General features: G+C 36.3%; 2 protein-coding genes across 4 annotated transcripts; one reads left to right on the top strand and one right to left on the bottom strand.

Moving 5' to 3' along the window:
• Nucleotides 1–429: 429 nt before the first annotated feature.
• On the bottom strand, nt 430–6,851 carry lig4 (ligase IV, DNA, ATP-dependent). 2 transcript variants are annotated; one of them, XM_015364392.2, is made up of 2 exons: nt 6,747–6,851; nt 430–4,677 (listed from the first exon to the last, which is right to left on the bottom strand). In XM_015364392.2, the coding sequence occupies exon 2, from the start codon at nt 4,661–4,663 to the stop codon at nt 1,925–1,927; it is 2,739 nt and encodes a 912-aa protein (XP_015219878.2). In that variant the 5' UTR covers nt 4,664–4,677; nt 6,747–6,851; the 3' UTR covers nt 430–1,924. The 2 variants fall into 2 exon arrangements, with proteins under 2 accessions (XP_015219878.2, XP_006639224.3); XM_006639161.3 differs by lacking the exon at nt 6,747–6,851 and adding an exon at nt 5,614–6,705.
• A 98-nt stretch (nt 6,852–6,949) lies between these two features.
• On the top strand, nt 6,950–17,361 carry abhd13 (abhydrolase domain containing 13). Of its 2 annotated transcripts, XM_015364393.2 has the most exons (3): nt 6,950–7,256; nt 10,459–10,508; nt 14,045–17,361. In XM_015364393.2, exon 3 carries the CDS (start codon nt 14,091–14,093, stop codon nt 15,102–15,104), a length of 1,014 nt encoding a protein of 337 aa, XP_015219879.1. In that variant the 5' UTR covers nt 6,950–7,256; nt 10,459–10,508; nt 14,045–14,090; the 3' UTR covers nt 15,105–17,361. The 2 variants fall into 2 exon arrangements, with proteins under 2 accessions (XP_015219879.1, XP_015219880.1); XM_015364394.2 differs by lacking the exon at nt 10,459–10,508.
• The last annotated feature ends 1,179 nt before the right edge of the window (nt 17,362–18,540 follow it).

Consider the following 18,540-nt stretch of genomic DNA (forward strand, 5'->3'; position numbering starts at 1 on the left):
ACAAGCAGTAAGAGTTAAAAAAGTATTTGCATATGCACTAACACAACCAAAGTGGGTGAACAATTTAACCCTAAATGGTTATAACATCCATACATCACTAAATTATTGTGATCCTGTCATTTAATTGAAAGCAAATGCAAATTTATAATTCAAACTGGTAAAAGTATGAAAGAATCGGGAATATGTGTGCTATGCCCACACAACTTCATCATAATGAATCCATTTTCTGAACGTGTTGCCAAACGTTCTTAACCGTGAAATTAGTATATGTTTTCTACACCATATTTTTCCATCCATAGTTGTTGGGAAACAAACTAAAAGTATATTGCTAGAGAAAGGCTATACTTTTCCATTATGCTCACATTGTTCTTTTTGATGCAGTTGGGTCGATTGAGTCGCATGAGCCAAACAAATAACACTGACAAATACTTTAGTCCCTTTTTTATTTTATATAAAAGCACAGTATTGTACAGCTTGTCTGGGAACATTATTTCAGTATTGCCAAGATTGGGAAACTTAGACAGAGTTTCTTATCTTCTGCTTATGGCATTTGAACAGATATTTTTGACCAAGAAAATATCCAAATTCTGTGGTACATCCTTTGATATTTTGTAGGGGACTTTATATGTATAAATATCACAAATTACCACTTCAAATATCACAGTATGGTATTAAATATTTTACATTAAAATATACTAAAGTTTCTTTCATGTGTTATATCCGCCGTTCTGCAGCATCTCTGAGCCCAAGGTTGTCCTGGGGAACCAAAGCATTTTCACGAGAGCTCACAGTTTCCCATCAGTCAAAAATGTAACAGAAAGGCAGAAAGAGAAAAAAAACATATGAACGTTTTATAGAATTTATTACCAATGTTTCAAACACTTACATTTCAATACATTATTATTCTTTAAGTCTAATGGGGTTTCCTTAAACTTCATATATTTAAACAAAAATAATCTCTGACTTTAAAACAACAATGTATTAAAAGACAAAAACAGTCTGTACATTAAAATACTGAGAAAAGTAACCATGTAACTCAATACTGAAAAGCACTTTAAATATTACTGAACCAATTGCGACAGGACCTCCCAATACTCCAGAAAAGTGTCTGCAAGATTAAAGCTTTTTAGTCAAAACAGTATACCTTAAAGAAAATCAGACTTAATTCTTTATTCTTACAGTTTAAAAATCTTATCAGCATAAAATGTCTCCATAGTAAACAAAATGGGCATCAGGACACATTGATCTTCAAAAAGAGTAAAATGTTTTATTATTTATATACAAATCGACACTAAAATAAATAAAATAATGATCATAATTTTATAAATATAAAATAGTAACAATAACTTATTTTTATCCACCACAAAAGCTATCTTCCCAGTAATTTAGCTCAGAAACCAGGTTTTGCATTTATCATATTTCATTGTGTTATGGCTATTTTAAATCTTTTAGTAAATTTAATTTCATTGCCAATTTTGCCTATTATGGTTTAAAGAAATCAGTAAAATGCCTAATTACATTTAGCCCATTAATCACAACCATGATATTTAATTTTTACTTGTTGAATTGATAAATCATTGAAAACATTTTTTGCAGCAGGCAAGTAACGATACTATTAAGGTAATAAAATCAATTATCTTTGATAGACTTCAAGAAAAAAAACTGGACAGTTAAAATAAGCTAAAATGTAATTGTCTGATACATACCTTAGCATTAGGTTTTATAATTCCTTATAATAGTATGTTAAATTTTATTTAAAAGTTTATTTTCTGTTTCTAGGATATACCATATGAATACCATATCTTTGTGTTAACCAAATACTACTGAATAGAAATGTTATTTGCCATCACTTCCTATAGAAATGCAATGAAATAGAACTCCCATTATCACAGCCATTAGGGTTATGCATTGCTGGCATAAAACACTAAATTAAGTAATCACAGTCATTCTGCAAATGCCCTGCTTTTACTGAATCGACTACCCATAATTCTGACACAATTTTAAACTTCTTGGTAAAACATCTTCTTAGACTTTTCAAATCTAACACATGGGCTTGGTCACTCACAATAACATGAGAGATCCCTTCCTCAAATTTTGAGGTTACATGCGCTCCATGAAACCTAAGCTCTAGAGCCCGAATGTCCAAACTCGATCCGTGGATTAAGCTGCTTAAATCTCCAATGACAGCATAGCGATCTACATAAACTCTCAAATGCCTGAACATGGTGTTTGTCAAAGTATCCCATGAATACCTTGATTCTATATCAGCAATGTCATACAAAGAGGCTTTTTCATCTACTTCCGTTTTACTAATCCTGCTGAAGACCTCCTTCAGTTCTTTCTCATCTGTGTCTGCATAATAGCTATCCCCAAAGCAATCATACTCTGTTGCAAAGTGTTGTTTTGTGGATGGGGACATATGGATCATGTGACGAGGCTGCCATGGCACACATTCTTTCTTCTCCAAGCACTCCAAAAGCCACTCTGCCTGGACTACATCATACTCGTTTGCTGAAATTAGATTTTTCACCCTCACATTTTGTACACCAGCAATTACACAGTAAGTATCTTTGCCAGGATTCTGAACTATGACTCCCCCGCACTGGGCCACTACTTTTTCGAGGTCTGCCTTTGCGTACTTCTCATTTCCACTCATGACACAAAACTCCACATCCTCAAACATATCTGAAACTTTGCTTACGCAGGAAAGATCCTGGGACTTCAAGTGATCAATTATACCAATGACCTTCTTAGGTTTTGACACAACTTTTCGTTTCTTCTTGTCAGGCTCATCACTTAAATGCACGTGACGGGATGCCAGCTTTCCAGAAGCCTTGTCACGGAAGAGGTCCAAATCTTTCAGCGTCATACACTCATACCACTCCTTGTCATCCCTTATTTTTTCTATCCTAGGAAAGCGCAAAGTGCATTCCGTTTTATACATGTCACTATCCACGATTTCAGCAGCCTTCACCTGGATTATCACTGATTTGCAGGGGTCAATGTAAACTTCTGGTTTTTCTGTTCCACACAATACAGTAGCTGGTGGATCCTTCTTACGGTAGGGCTTCCAGTACTTTGCCAGTTTCAGGCCCAGGTCATAAAGTTCTTTCATTGTATAACCTGAACCAACACGACAAAAAGAATGAAACACAGATGGCTTTTCACCATTTGCAGGCGTTTCAGCTACAGCGCACAGAAAATGAGACATCATTCCACCTCGAAGGCCTTTTCCCCAGTAACCTCCAACAATCAAGAGGTCAAGTTCATCCATCAGACCATCAACATATTCTGGCTTTATCTTGAGCCATCCCTCTCCTCGCTTATCTGGCTTGTAAACAGACAAAGGATCCTTTACCATGATTCCCTCTTCTCTTTTATCGATGGCTTCATTGAGGGAATCTATGACTTCCTGCTTGCTCCTTGCTTCAATTTTGGGTACAATGTGTATCCTTCCTGGAATGGGAGTCAAGACGGTTTCAAGAGTTTCATTTCGTTTTCGTAGGGTCTCGTGGCCCAGTTTCTGGTTGTTCACCAACAGAACGTCAAACACACAAAAACATGTCAGCAAATCTGAATCCTCCACCATTCTCTTGATGTCAAACTTGCTACCTTTTTGCATGAATGTCTGAGTAGTGGGATTATATGCCATCATCTCACCATCTAAAATGCAGCTTATAATATGGGACTTGAAGACATTGTGAATAAAAGGAGTCAAAGATCCTTCCAACGGAGAGCCCCCAAACTGCTGAGTGTAATCATACCCGTTGCGCGAGAAGTACTTATACACATCGCCATCTTTGTGAAGCTGCATGCGCTCCCCATCCAGCTTGGTTTGGATGTAAAAACTCTGGTTGTTCATTTGCTTTTCAATTTGCTTTATGTTTGCAACAGCAGCAAGCATGGGTTTAAATGCTGAAAACAGCCCAATAGAAACATTATTAAGAGAAACCGAAGGGTCGTGAAGTTCTCTGCATACTTTGTTAAGATCTGTGGTAACATTGTGCAGCTCTGTAGCATCCAAATGAAAGACACGGAAGACAGTTTCCTTACTGATTCCCAGTTTCATGTCTTTAAGGATCATACGGATAAGCCACTTTTGCTCCAAAGCTGAGCTTTGAGTGATAAGCTGCAGGAGATTTTTTTTTACAAGGTCCTTCCGTTTTCCAGCATTGTTGCTGGCAACGGAATCCAAGAAATCATTTACCTCTTTTATGGTTAGCGTTCCTTGGTCTGGGCACCTTTTCTTGATAACAAAGTAAGCCATGACAGCAAAGTCGCCTGCCTCTCCCTGTGATGTAGTGGGTGCTCTATAGTTTAGGAGTTTCTTCGCCTCCCCACCATCCTTCGGCAAGCCCAAAACTTCAATGTAAAGTTTGGCAAGCATGTTTTCCTTTATCCCATAAGCCATTCTCTCACGTTCCAGCTGCGGAAGAATAAGCCGCATCGCTGGGTAAAATGAATCAGTTGTGTTGGGGTCATTCTTGTGGAGCGCTGCATGGAACCCCCTCCAGGAATCTATAAAGTCTTTCAAGTGTCTTGTTTTCTCTGGCCTTGTTTTTGTTCGCTGAATTTTTTCTAAAGTTGTACACAAGTGTGCAAACGGAACTTGAGATGCAACTGTGTTCTCGGGCGCAGACAAGGATTGAGCTGCTTCGGCCATTCTCGAAACGATTCCTTCAAAGAACATAAACATTTCAGTTACTGCACAAGGCATATACAAAATTTTAAACAATAATTCTGAAATAAGTTTGTGTAATTCGATATTTCCATTTATCCACTTTAGATAGGGAAAAAAAAACATTACATGTTGTTTACTTCGCAAATAAAACAGAAAGCCTAAAAATTAGGATAACTGTTGCTTACAAAAACAAAGGTAACCTATAACAAGCACTTTTTAGGAAGCTTCTTAAACTGGAATTATGTATGCAACATATACATGATGAATTTAGCAGGTTTCAGGATTTGCTCTGCATTCACAATATTGGCTCAATGGAAAAAAATCTAACCGAGTAAAAAAAAAAGCACTCTCACTTTGTACATTTATACCTGACATACTTTACATTTTTCTTTTAGACATAATTTAATAATAATTCTCTGTGTACCTCCTGCTGGTGACAACTATCTACAATATACATGCATGCATTTTTAATTGTAAAATAAATCACAATAATTTAACATTTAATTGTTTAAATTAAAAAAAAACACAGAAATGTGTATTTTCACTTTACTTAAACCTCATTGGACTGTTACCTGGATTTTTAAGATGTTAATTATGCCCCGTGTGTCACTTTTGATGTTAAGAACTTAAAGGGGGACATTTTGGGGTTCTAAAGAATTGTCATTGATGAGTGCATTTCAAACCACAGGGATAGTACAAAGTAAACGATAATGCGTAAATCCTCCTATTAACATCACAAAATATACGAATAGTGTCATATTGCCATCATTGTCTGGGATTCAGACATTCATTGCAAACAAGGAGGCTTGTGAATACATCTCTTTTAATCCAATAGAAATATTGCTATTAGTCATCAAATTATACTATACATGAATAAGTGCAATTTAAATGAATTCAACTTTGAGACAGTTTTGTGGACAAATAATAATTACTTGTTAATTGCATGCAGATCACATTGGAACATTTCTGCTGTGAAATGTATTTTACACAACTTGTACTTATTCTATTGTACATTGCACTGAATCTCATGAAGAAACTTGTCAATGGGCCCAACATAAGTGCCTATGTTAATTACTCATCTCTTAGTTGAATATCCCCAGGAAAAGGAAACTTCAGACTTTCTGTTGATCCAAAGCTGCTGATCTCTGTGTGCAAACACTACGTTCAGCACAGTCAAATGCTCCACAGTGAGGCACCGTTTAAAGTATACTCCCTTATAAAGTAAGGGAGTTGAGAATGCCAGAAAAGGATTAAAGTTGTTTGAAGACCAAACAACTTTGCTTCCAGGTACTAGTGATTATTAAGGGCCGTTTTTACGTCACAATCCATGTGAACTCTCGCCCTTGGCCAGACCAGCTGTTTGTGACAACATGGCGACCATGTACTTTCACAAAGTACACGCCTTTATGCTTAATTCGAAATTTGTAAAATTTTGCTATACCGTCGATAAATGTATTTTGTTACCGAGATTTCATACCCGGTCTGAGCAATTGGGACTGCAGTTCCCCTTTAAGAGGCATATTGTTGTTTGCAGGAGAAATAAGATGATGGGTTTTTAAGACTACATCAGCTCAATATACTCTATCACGTAATATTGCAATATAGGAATTCACGCGCCATATTAAATTATCTGCTAAGAACCGCAATAATCAACTGATAAATACATAAACTCTTCTTAAAAATGTTAAATAACTGACAAATGTATTTTAGAACAGTATAATGCAATACTGGAACACATCTAAAACAATTTAACAACCAACGTATTATACAAATAGTTATTGTTCCGTGCAAGACATGTCTTTGGACTTTCGTAAACAAATCATTTATCTGTCACAAATGGCAAAATAGGTACATTCAATAAATAAAAGAGTTTCTGGAGAGCCGACTTAAATAATTTAGAATACATCTTGATAGCTATAAATATCGATATGTAAGTTTAACATGTTAAAAACAAAACTTTAGAAAACACAAAGGCTACAGGAGTTTAAGAATTTACTGTAAAACTCAAATAATCGCAATTTTTGAATTTGAAAGGTATACTTAACCAAACAAAGGCAATACCTACCGATTTCTTTATTTTATCTGGAGAAAATAATGTCTTGGAAAATTTAAAAAACACAACCTCTTCCGCCTACAGTAGTTGGAAACTAGAAAACGCAGGTGAACCACATAACCACTTCCGTGTTAAAACTATGGACAGGAAGCCGACTGCAGAAGAGGACCCCTTCCAACAGAAACAAACTGTAGCAATCCTACGAGCTGTACTTTCGGAAATAATAACACGTAATACAAAAAGAAGAATGCTACACATTAGTAAAAACAATGCTACATTATCCCTGTACTTCAGGTAAATTCATTTCTAGGCTCTGGTATCTCTTTTATTTGCCGTTTAGCGACTCTTGTACCCACTCGGAACTTTAGAAAAGTGACAACAACTTCCTGGGAGTCTCAGGAAACAGTACTGTATATAGCAGTAATTTTTGAAGACAACCAAAGATTAACAAAGAACATATATAAAACATACCTGTTCCAGGTGTTGTAATGGAAAACTGAGGATCAGGAGGATGAGAAGGAAGTAAGTCTACCTTTATCTGAACGTAGTCCCGAGTGTGTTTACTCCTTTACCTCAGGTTTACCAGGTTGGATCGCCAGCTGTTACACCGCAGCGTGTGGTCACTGCTATTTAACACAAAAGAGTACGATGATCCACTCTTTCTGCTTTGACGATTGTGGACTCTTTAATAAAACAATAATTTGCAAAAGCAGTGTATCCGTTGAAGCCGGCTATGAATCTCTAGGGTGAAAATATACCCTATCTTTTTATTTAACGCTGATTGTTTCAAACATGGCTTCATGTAGGTTGATGTTGTGTTTTTTGTTGCTGGGTCGCAACGATTCAACTGTCACATAACATTTTTCGGAAGTGTAACTGAAAAGTGTCAGGCTGATGATTGAAACTGTTACAGTCAAAATTAAGTTAACTATTTTTTTGTTCGCTATTCTGCTCCAAACGGCTGCCTTTTTAACTGAAGTGGGTAGTGCTTTCTGTAGTGAAGGGTCATGTTTTAAACTAATTTTTCTGCTGTCAGCTGAACCTAAAGTCAAATTGGTTATTAACTACATCTTGCTCAGATTGAGTTATGTCGTCTTTTATTACTGAAGTTGAAATTAAAACGTCATAAAATATGGAAGTCATTATTGAACATAACATAGTTTAACATTTTTAACTTCTTTCATCCCAATGTATTTGAAACATGTAGACAGCATAGTATCAAGGAATGCTCTTGTTGATTATACTTGTGATGTGTATTTGTTCCGTGCTCAGTTTCATGAAAGCAATACTGTAGTTTCAAGATTAAGAAATTGGAGGCTTTTGATCAATGCTTTACTTGTTAGTAAGGATTTTGTCATTCTGTGCCAAATTAATGTATCTTAATTTCACATTTGAATAGACCCTCATTGATTTCCATTTCTTTGATGTAAATGTCAAATTTTAAAATGTGCCTTTGATAGAATATCAGGCTACATAAAATCAAGAGTGGCTCTTTTTGTACATTCCAGATTGTGGGGCAATAATTGGTTTAATCTGATGTATTTTTTCTACATTCATTTGCCAGGATTGTTTGATCGGTATATTAATTAAAATGTAGCAATCTTATAATTTTTTTTAATTATTTGACTCAGAGATTGTAAAAAAAATTAAAAGCATAGCTTCACGTAGCAGTCATCAGTAGTTAATCCAACCTGTCCCTTTTTTGATATTGTCGTTAATAGAGGTCAGATATCATACATAAGGACATGTCTGTAACAACCATGACCCAGTGTGAATTCCTTGAAGACTTATATGGTTTTTCATGGGACCTTTTGGAAAAATCTGAAGTCATCTCATTAAAATGGCACACTAAGTTCGAAATCTCTATGATGCTTGGTTTCAGAAAGCAACAGTTAAGAAAACGTCAATTTTAAAAAAATGCAATATGGAGTCCAAAACATATGACATTCCAAAGACTTTTCACATGGGACTTGGATAATCTTTTATAGTTCTGCTGCTTTTTGTGAATTTGTCCAAGTCTTTGGATTTCAAAGGCTTTGAAAAAGTAAAAGAAAAATAAGATTGCTTGCAAAAAAATATGCAGAACATTGGTAAAAAGTGTTTACTTTTTATTTAAAAAAAGGTTTATTTTAAAATGGATGTTTTAAGAACTTGACTGGATTACATTTTTCATGATACATTCCTCTGTCATTTTACAGTCAGTTATAGCAGTTAGTTATCTTACTTGTACTTTTTGATGAATTTTCTTGTTGCACTTTTGTAAGTGCAAGAGATTGTAGTACTAGTGAAGATAAAACTAGGATTCCACAATGTAGTAGTGTGCTTAAAGTGTGCCATCAATGATTTTCCTTGGCATTGCTGTATACTTTTAACAGGCACAGCAAAAATGAAAAACTAATGATGCAGCATATATTGATGGAAAAATACTGTGCTGATAATAGTCGGGACTTTATTTGGAGCATGGTGGATATCTCTGAAACAGTGGTTTTGATATAATAAAGAGAGAGTAGAATAAGATAGCTGTTACTGTTTGAAGTTGAAATGCTAAACATGTTTGAATTTCTAATGAAAAGGCCAAAGGGATGTGTTATGATCTCGTATGCATACTAAATTCAATTTTCAGTTCAAACTTCATCATATTCCCTAGAGGAAGGTCTTATTCCACCTTCCATCTCGGAGACAAGACCGAGAAGCTCTTTCTACAATCTGTACAAATACATGTATATGCCAGATGAATATCTCTTCTGGCCCTGAAAGGCTTCTTTCAAAACATACTTAAGTATAGCATCTGTTATCTTCATGCGTGTTAGAACAGGGGGTCTTGAGTTATCAGAGTACTATGTTTGTATTGTAAGAGTTTGCTTCAGATATCTTATTTTAAATTAAAACTGTTTTTTTTTTATCTTGAAAAAGATGGCCCAGTTTAAATCTAAAACAAGTAATACCAAGATCAAAGGCCAGATGGCAGCAGAGGAATTAAAGCATTAGTATTATTAATGATAGCTTTTGAGGATGTCTGTGAAGTTTTTCTCAAACAAAAAATATAATTGCCCCTAATTAACAAAAAAGTTTTAATCCCAACAGTTTGGGTATTTCACTTTTTAGTGTTTCATATTCAACAATGATTATTTTTGTGTTTCTGCAGCACATACTATATGAAGTTTAGACAGAGGTTTTGTGTTAAGGGCAGATTTCATATTATTTTTTCGTTTGCTGTGTAGTTTGTTATTACATTTATTTGATGTATTCATTGTTATTTTGTTGGGATTATTAGTAAATGTCACAGCCACGGGATAGGCCAATATAAATCAAGATGATGTAAAACAGTCAATGCTTAATAGCTAATATTACCATCTTCCTACCATCTGTTTTACAAGAAATGGTATAGCATGTTAAAAAAAAATATTCTTCCTAGGTTGAAATGAGTTATGACCAAACAATTTTTTTTTACTAAAACAACCTTTGACTAGTCTAAATATAAGCATATGCATGCATACATTATTACATAGCTCAGGTAGGTAGCTGTGTCAGTATGCGTAGTCTGCATAGGACCAAGTAATAGGTTTATTCCTTGCTGAAAAGAGGAGAGAGAAAACACAACGTTTCGGCCAAACATTGTGTTTTCTCTCTGCTCTTTTCAGCACGGAATTAACCTATTACTTGCTCCTTTGTATTATTACATTATGCCCTTCCATCCATTTTCTAACCACTTTTTCTAATGCAGGGTCACAGGGAGCCACAGTCTATTCAACCAAGCAACGGGCAGAAGCTGAGGTACACCCTGGATAGCACACCAGTCCATCACAGGGCAGACATACAGACACAAACAGGCTCACACCTAAGGGGCGGTTTTCCTGGAAGCCATTTAGTCTACCAGCATGTGTTTGGACTGTGGGAGGAAACTGATGTGAATAGGGGACAGCATACAAACTCCACACAGATGGCTCCCCAGATCTGGATTTGAGCCCAGGCCCCCCAGTGCTGCAAGGCAGCAGTGCTAACCACAGCACTACCATGCTGCCACATTAAAAAAACCAAATGCGTATTTTCTTGAATAGTGTTCAGATTATATTTGGAATAAAACTGCAAGAAATCACTTTACAAGAAATTCCTTGGCTGGGAATAGTTTTTATTGTAAATTTCCCTCAACATGATTATGAACCATAGGAACATCTCAGCTTCAGTTTGCCTTATACTTATACTATTCAATTTGCAATATACTTATACTTGTGTAGGAGTGGGATTTGTAATGCTTATGGGGTGTTTTAAAAGGGAGTTCTATAGATTTCAGAAATAAAAACAAGCATTGCCCTAGATCTCATGCAAATGACAGATGGAAAACGGAGAGACTGTGAAAGGACATCCATGCTACTAACTTATTTGTATATGGTTATTTTTAAATGGAATGTGTTATCCAATTGAGAGGAAATAAAACTGGTTACTCAAACCTAGTCTTGTAAGAACAATGGGCATTAAGATCTTGTTATATAGTTATATTAAATATATGACATTATTAATAACTTACTTTATTTGCATATTATTTTATTATTTTGAGTGATTTGCTGTTTCATTCTTTTACATTATCCTAAGAACATTAGAATTATTTGGAATAATAAATACCCCTAAAAATCACTAAAAAGACTTTACAGAATGGACTACTCTTTGGGTGTTCCACAACATGAAAGAAAATTACAAAAATGTTTTTATTATTGTTAAAAATCCCTGACAAGGAACATGTTTAAAATTACAGCTGAACATTAAAATCGGTATGGTAGTAGTTGCCAGAAATCACAATAGATTTCTTTCTGTGGGAAATGGAGGCCTTGAGTATCTAAAACCTTTGTGAAAATGCATGATCTATTTAAATGTCTCTACAAAATCTAAATAGGAACAGTGTTATGGGGTGTGAAATGTAGCCTGCTGTAAAGATCCACTTTTCACAAGAATAAAATTATTAATGTTGAATGTGCTTTGCACACTTCAAGTCCATAATCAAACAGGGGACATTTAAAAGTACCCCTAAGAAAATACATAGAGAGTGAAGTAACAACTGGAATGTGCCTGCTCTTTATTGACGATAATGCTAAGCCGTTTGCTGACTTGCTAAAATGCTTTGACCTACAACAAAAACTGCCTAGTTGCAAAACAGTTGCCAAGTTCATTCAAACACAACATGTCAACAAAAAACAATACATTATTGCTATTTAAAATAACATGTTAAAATGACCATATGCATTGTTGTAGCTGCTGGAAATATAAATTTACAGCTCTCTTGCATCTGGGTCATGCTACACCAATGCAGCCCAGAAGGATGTTTTGTGTCCAGATCTCTCAGGAGAAGAATCTGTGGGGTGTTTTAGAGTTGTTTAGTTCCAAAACACAAATCATTGCTTTTCTAGAAGAAAAATCCTTTAAGCTTTAAATGTGAAGTGAGAAAGTGGCCTTTGCCAGGAAAATTACCCAGGACTCAATTTAAAGCTACTACGATAAAATAGCATCTTGAAGATGAAATGAATGGAGGTTTCAAGCAATAAAATATCATGAGTGTCAAACTCCTCTCTTCAATGCACGAAACGCAACAAAATCTGAAAAGGTTTGGGATTTGTAGACAAAAACTATTAATAGATAAACACCACATTGTGTGCTCTTTTTGTTATCAGCATATAAGTGTAAAAAACGAACTTGCATTTTCTTTAGTTTTCTGTGGTGGCGAGGAGGGCCTGTGAGTGACTCAACCAGTACAGACTCTCTCTCACTTAAGTGCAGGCAGAGGTTTGTGATCCAGGCCTTGGGGAAATGTGGGACTTGAATCTCATCTGTTTTCTCCAGCGGCAGTTCTTGCTTGTTTTCCAGTCTTGTTGCACTGAGTCAACACCTGGGGGGTTTACCTGCCTTGTAATTTTCTGCCCAGTGATTTTTGGAAGCACATTGTTCTTTTCAATTTTTTAGCTCCAGCAGAAGCACTTGTGCCTTGTGCCTCCCTCATAGTTGCCTCAATGGGGTTGATTTTGTCAGGTTGAACTATAAGGAGATACAATCAATACTAAATAATGGCATGACCCCACATGTGCAGCAGCTGCAATTATGCGTTTTAAGTATGAGGTAAATGATGTCCCTTAGAAGGCAGACAACTTGATGTGAAACTTAATTACAGTTGGCGATACTAGTCATGACATACCATTAGTGACCAGGATTCCTCAAGTGCTGGTGCACAGTTTGACGAGGACTGGTGTGGTTGTTGGCCAGGGTTGTCCAGGTTCTTGGTGAGACAGTGTCCCTTATGAGGAACAAGTAATAGGTTTATTCCATGCTGAAAAAAAGAAGAAAGAGAACACAACGTTTCGGCCGTGGAGCCTTCTTCAGGTGTCTTGTAGACTTGTTTTAGACTTGTTTAGTTCAAAAACACAAATCACACCTGAAGAAGGCTTCACGGCCAAAACGTGTTCTCTTTCTTCTTTTTTTCAGCATGGAATAAACCTATTACTTGTTCCTTTGCAGCCTACGCATGCTGACGCAGCTGCCCACCTGAACCACTACAGTGTCCCTTATGACTTCCTGGCCACCTACAGACCTGAGAAGCCGTCATTGCGTGGAGCAGTCTACTTCATTTGGCGCTGAAATTTCATAATGTAACTGCTTAGCCTGTGTGTTGCAAAGAATGGTTTGAAGATGGATATGTCAATGGAGTTGGTCTCTCAGTGTAAATGGCTGAGATGTTCTATTGCACAGTTGGTGATTCTATTTATGTTATTAGTTTGATGCAGAAATATATATACCATTTACAATGTTTGGTCCTATGGCAAGACTGAAGTATTAAAGCTGTTGTACAGAAGACTTATGCCACATGGCTATCTGTACTGAAGCATTCATAAGGCGTAGAACTTTCTAAAGTGTTGAGGCTTTTGAATGAAATTAGACACGTCACGTGTGACTACTCCTTTTCCCACAAAAAAGGTGTATCATGGCAAATATCATCACTGAGTTTAAATATGTGGCCTATTTTGATACCTGATTGGTATCTTCTACTACACAGAATATAAGCAAAATCTGTTCAGTTCATAAGGATTTTACTGGATTTTGTTTGCATAGACTGATTTGTCTTGTCTGTGTTAGGTTTGACACAACATGATGTCGTATAAGAGGTTTGATCTCTGTTACAGCACACATTATTTTATTTGCATAGTTTATAAAGAGGAATTCAAGCTTTTTTCCCTGTGTTTGCATTCTAATCTTCTTTAATATTTATTGTATTTTTGAACATTAGAAATGTAATTCCTTTTTTTAATATTTGTTTTTTCCCTTTTTTGTAGAATACATGTGCTGTAGTCAGGTGCTCTTGCTATAGAAGAATCTACAATGGAAAAATCATGGAGGTTATGGACCATTGCTGAAAAGTGGTTGGTAAATCTTGCATCATGGTCTTGGGGTTTATGTCGCATCTCTCTCCTAGCTTTGATCTTAACGTTTCACTTGTACGGAGGCTTCATGCTCCTTGCTCTGATATTTGCTTCAGTGGCGGGTATACTGTACAAGTTCCAAGATGTGTTGCTCTATTTCCCAGACCAGCCCTCTTCCTCCCGCTTGTATGTTCCTGTGCCAACTGGGATCCCACATGAGAACATCTTCATCAAAACCAAAGACGGCATGTGTCTCAATCTTATATTCCTTAGATACACTGGGGATAATCCGGCGTTTGTGCCCACCATAATATACTTCCATGGAAATGCTGGCAATATTGGTCATCGAATACCCAACGCACTGTTAATGCTGGTCAATTTGAAAGTAAATGTGGTGCTGGTCGATTACAGGGGTTATGGCAAAAGCGATGGAGAACCAAGTGAAGATGGTCTTTATTTAGATTCAGAAGCAGTGCTCGACTACGTCATGAGCAGACCTGATATAGATAAAACAAAAATCATTCTTTTTGGTCGCTCTCTTGGCGGTGCAGTAGCCATCCACCTAGCATCTGGAAATCCCCATCGAATCTCAGCCATAATGGTGGAGAACACTTTCCTCAGTATCCCTCACATGGCCAGTACTTTATTTTCTTTCTTCCCCATGAGGTACCTTCCACTCTGGTGCTACAAAAATAAATTCCTGTCATACAGGAAAATTGCACAATGCAGAATGCCTTCGCTTTTCATCTCCGGGCTGTCTGACCAGTTGATCCCTCCAGTCATGATGAAACAGCTGTATGAACTGTCTCCATCCCGGACTAAACGGTTAGCCATATTTCCAGAAGGCACACACAATGACACGTGGCAGTGCCAAGGCTACTTCACTGCACTTGAACAGTTCATCAAAGACCTTCTAAAAAACCACACCCAAGAGGAAACCGTGAAATCGGCATCCAGTGTGACAATTATATGAAATGGTACATTTTAAATGAACTGGTTCGTTGTTAGTGAAAAGCTGTAACAGAATGTACATTTTTTAACATGTATTTTTTGTGTGCACTTACATCAGTGGGATGAGCAGAGTTGGGGTTGGGGGTTGGGGAATATGGCAACTTCAATTCAAAAATGCCTTTATGTATCACTTTTTTGACAATGAGTGCATGGTAAACTCTTCTTCTCCTTTGTTTTTTACTAAGCTTCCCCGACCTGCAGTTTTCATCGGTAGTTTTTTGGCAAATTAAACATTTTGCTTTAAATGATGTAATTTCACCTCATGTGCTAACTTTTCTGGAAAGAGCTTGATCTTGCTGAAATTGAATCCGGTATTAATTTCAGTAAACAATAAATTCTCTGCATGTCTTCCAGGGAATAAAACCATACAAGAAGAAAAAATGCATTAATTGCTGTACTTTATAAACAAATAATGTTGTACGGTGATATGCTAAGCCATTTACAAACAAATTTGCCTGTATCTTAAATGTGTATAGAATTTTGATTTCAGTTGTAACATTTTTTTGTGCTTTAAAAAAATATTAATACTTTAGTTATTATAATTACTTGCTTCTTAAATGGCCACATTTTCTAAATATGTTCCTGAAAAAAATGATAAGCTGTTAATATATTTTGCAGAGGAATGTTACTTTCAAGATAGTTGATGCTGGCAGGTTCGGTATGATATGCAAGTACAGTTAATGAGCAAGTGTTAAATACTATTTGCGGTTCTACATATTCAACTGTAATCTTACAGGAATCTTGCACGTTACTGTATATAGCCATGTGTGCTGCACTCTGTGTTTGGGCATTATCTGTAAGAATACAGTATACTCTCTTTAACACTTAGGCTCAAATTTAGGCAAAGTCCATCCCATTCTAAATTAAGGTAATAAACATAAATGTTTATCCTTTTTTTTTCTCATAAGCAATGCTTGAAAAAACAATGAGCTACATGATACTGATATTTTGTAAATGGCTAAATTGACTGGAGTGGTATACACTATTTCACATTTCTAAATGACAAATTACAGTTCACAGTCTTTGATGAACAGGAAAAATTGGAACAGACAGAAACAAGTAAAAATTCAACTTGGCAGAAAAGAGGAATTTACTGAATATGTCTGTCTGGAGCCATGCTGTCCAATAGTTTCACTACTTTGGATCCTTTAGCATGAGTTCTGTGCCTGTGGAATATCTAGAGCAGGGATCTCCAGGCATGGTCCTGGAGAGACCTAATCCAGTTAGTCTCATAGATCACCTGCTTTTTATCAGCACCTGCAAGCTCTTGACGAATCACACAACAGATTTATTTAATTATGAAAACTCTGATCCTTGAGGGCTTGAGTCTAAACTTCTTCATTTAACAATTGACCAGTTTGATTAATCACATTGAAGTTGTTCCCTGTATTTATGAAGCAGTGATTTAGAGATGACCTATAAAACCTGCTGGTTTGGGACACTTCAGGACCAGGGCTGCAGACCCAGAACCTAGAGACTATGATGTTTGTTTTCCCTGGTTAGTGGCCCTATACTGGTTCAGAATTATTCAGAAGTAGTTCAGGTAGGTAGCTGCATCAGCATGCATGGTCTGCAAAGGAACAAGTAATAGGTTTATTCCATGCTGAAAAGAGAAGAGAGGAAACGCAACGTTTTGGCTGAAGAAGGCTTCACAGCCGAAACATTGTGTTTTCTCTCTTCTCTTTTAAGCACGGATTAACCTATTACTTGTTCCATTATTCACCAAATGTGTTGTTGAAATGGGGGAAAAATATGATAAAATAATATTTTACAACAGCTGGTGTGGAGATCACTCCTTTCCTTATCTTTTGTGGTTTTGTGTTTTGATCTGAAATGTAAGAATTAATCTCTCAAAATTTCTGAGCCTGAAACAAGATAGTAGCAGGGGAATTGGAATTGATTAATCAACATGCTTAAAGTATGTAAAGTACCTTGTATCTATGAATGTGTGTACAGTTGTTATTTGCTTATCAAATTCAATTTGTTGACAGTGATGAAAATTAATCACCTTTTTCGAACTGGGCTCTTTGTTTCTGTGTTTATTATGGATAGCGGCCAAGAATTGTATACAGTCTGTGTGTAAGCTAACCATGATAGCTGTTTTACCACACTAATGTCTGGATGTGTGATTTTTCTATAAAATCCTTTTTTTTAATACACAATCACACTTTCTATTTTCTGTACTGGTACATGCAATAAATTATTAAATTACGATTGTACATGTTGAAGTTTGTCTGACTTGCAGTAATAACTTCTAATTCAAGCTGTGAGGTACTACAGGTTTCGGTTTTCACCCATTGTCCTTCCTGATCTATATGTTTGATTTGGATTCTGGTATAGTTGGAAAACAGGGTGGGTGGTTAACGCAGAAGTGGTAGAATTAGGAATATGCACCACACCTGTCAGAGTGGTGATTGAGTTTTAGGAAGTTCAAGCTTTACCATCTAAGCCCTTGTTTAGGATATTGTGATCAGTTTCGGTCACCATGCCACAGAAATGATATTAAGTCTCAGAAAGAGTTCAAAGAAAACAGTTCCTCTTGGCTACACAGACAAGTTAAAAAAATATTTTCAGTCTAGAGCAGGGGTTCCCCACTTTTTTTGTCAGCCGAACCCCTTCAACCCTTCAATATTATTTGCCCCAAGTACCCCTTTTCAGATTTTAACTAAATCAAACTCTCTTAACATGCTTCTTTTCACTTTTTAAAATCTTAATATTGCTACTGTTGTTTTTCTTATTCTTATTATTACATTGTTATTTATTAATTTGACATTGACATTTCCATCAGAATCTCATGAACCCCTAAGGGTTCTTGAACCCCCCATTTGGGAACCCCTGGTCTAGAGCAAAGATAAGATTTTATTCATGTACATAAAATGAAAAGAGTATGGAATGCTGAGGGGTATATATAGGGTCAAGCCATGGGACTGTTCACAGTACTGAAACAAGGACACAGCATTGTAATTGGAAGCTAAAAGGAAATTCAGTTAGTCCTGGAAGTAGTAATGGGTCTGTATGCAGTAAGGTGCACTCTCTGTAACTAGCTTCTCAGCCAGGGGTTGAAGACCCAAGCTCTTTATCATTCTTAAAATATGTCTAACTCAATGTAAGTTTCCCAGATATTTGAAAATTGCTGAGAAAAAATAAGAAAGATGACTACCAGAAAAATAATTTGCTTAGCTTTTTTTTTTCCCAGGGAGATTTCTCATGTTACACAACAGGAAAAGGTGAAATTCTTCAAATACACAATTAGGACTGCTTTTCTAAAGATCATAAATCTGGAGAAAAAAGTGGGTATAAAGTAAGTATTAAAAGGTGCACTTAGGATACTGCCTGGGGAATGCCAGTCAAATTTGTCTAGTGACCCAGGCTCAAACAGGTAATGTCTGGATCTTAGA

The sequence above is a fragment of the Lepisosteus oculatus genome, chromosome 15, assembly GCF_040954835.1.
Source record: "Lepisosteus oculatus isolate fLepOcu1 chromosome 15, fLepOcu1.hap2, whole genome shotgun sequence".
NCBI classification, from domain to species: domain Eukaryota; kingdom Metazoa; phylum Chordata; class Actinopteri; order Semionotiformes; family Lepisosteidae; genus Lepisosteus; species Lepisosteus oculatus.

Bases quoted from the DNA above. Each gene is read 5' to 3' on its own strand.
- lig4 (XM_006639161.3), bottom strand. From the start codon at position 5,737: ATGTTGGGCCCATTGACAAGTTTCTTCATGAGATTCAGTGCAATGTAC. The intron at 4,678-5,613 runs GTAATTATTATT...TGTTCTTTGAAG, and splicing joins GATCTGCATGCAATTAACAA to GAATCGTTTCGAGAATGGCC.
- abhd13 (XM_015364393.2), top strand. From the start codon at position 14,091: ATGGAAAAATCATGGAGGTTATGGACCATTGCTGAAAAGTGGTTGGTA.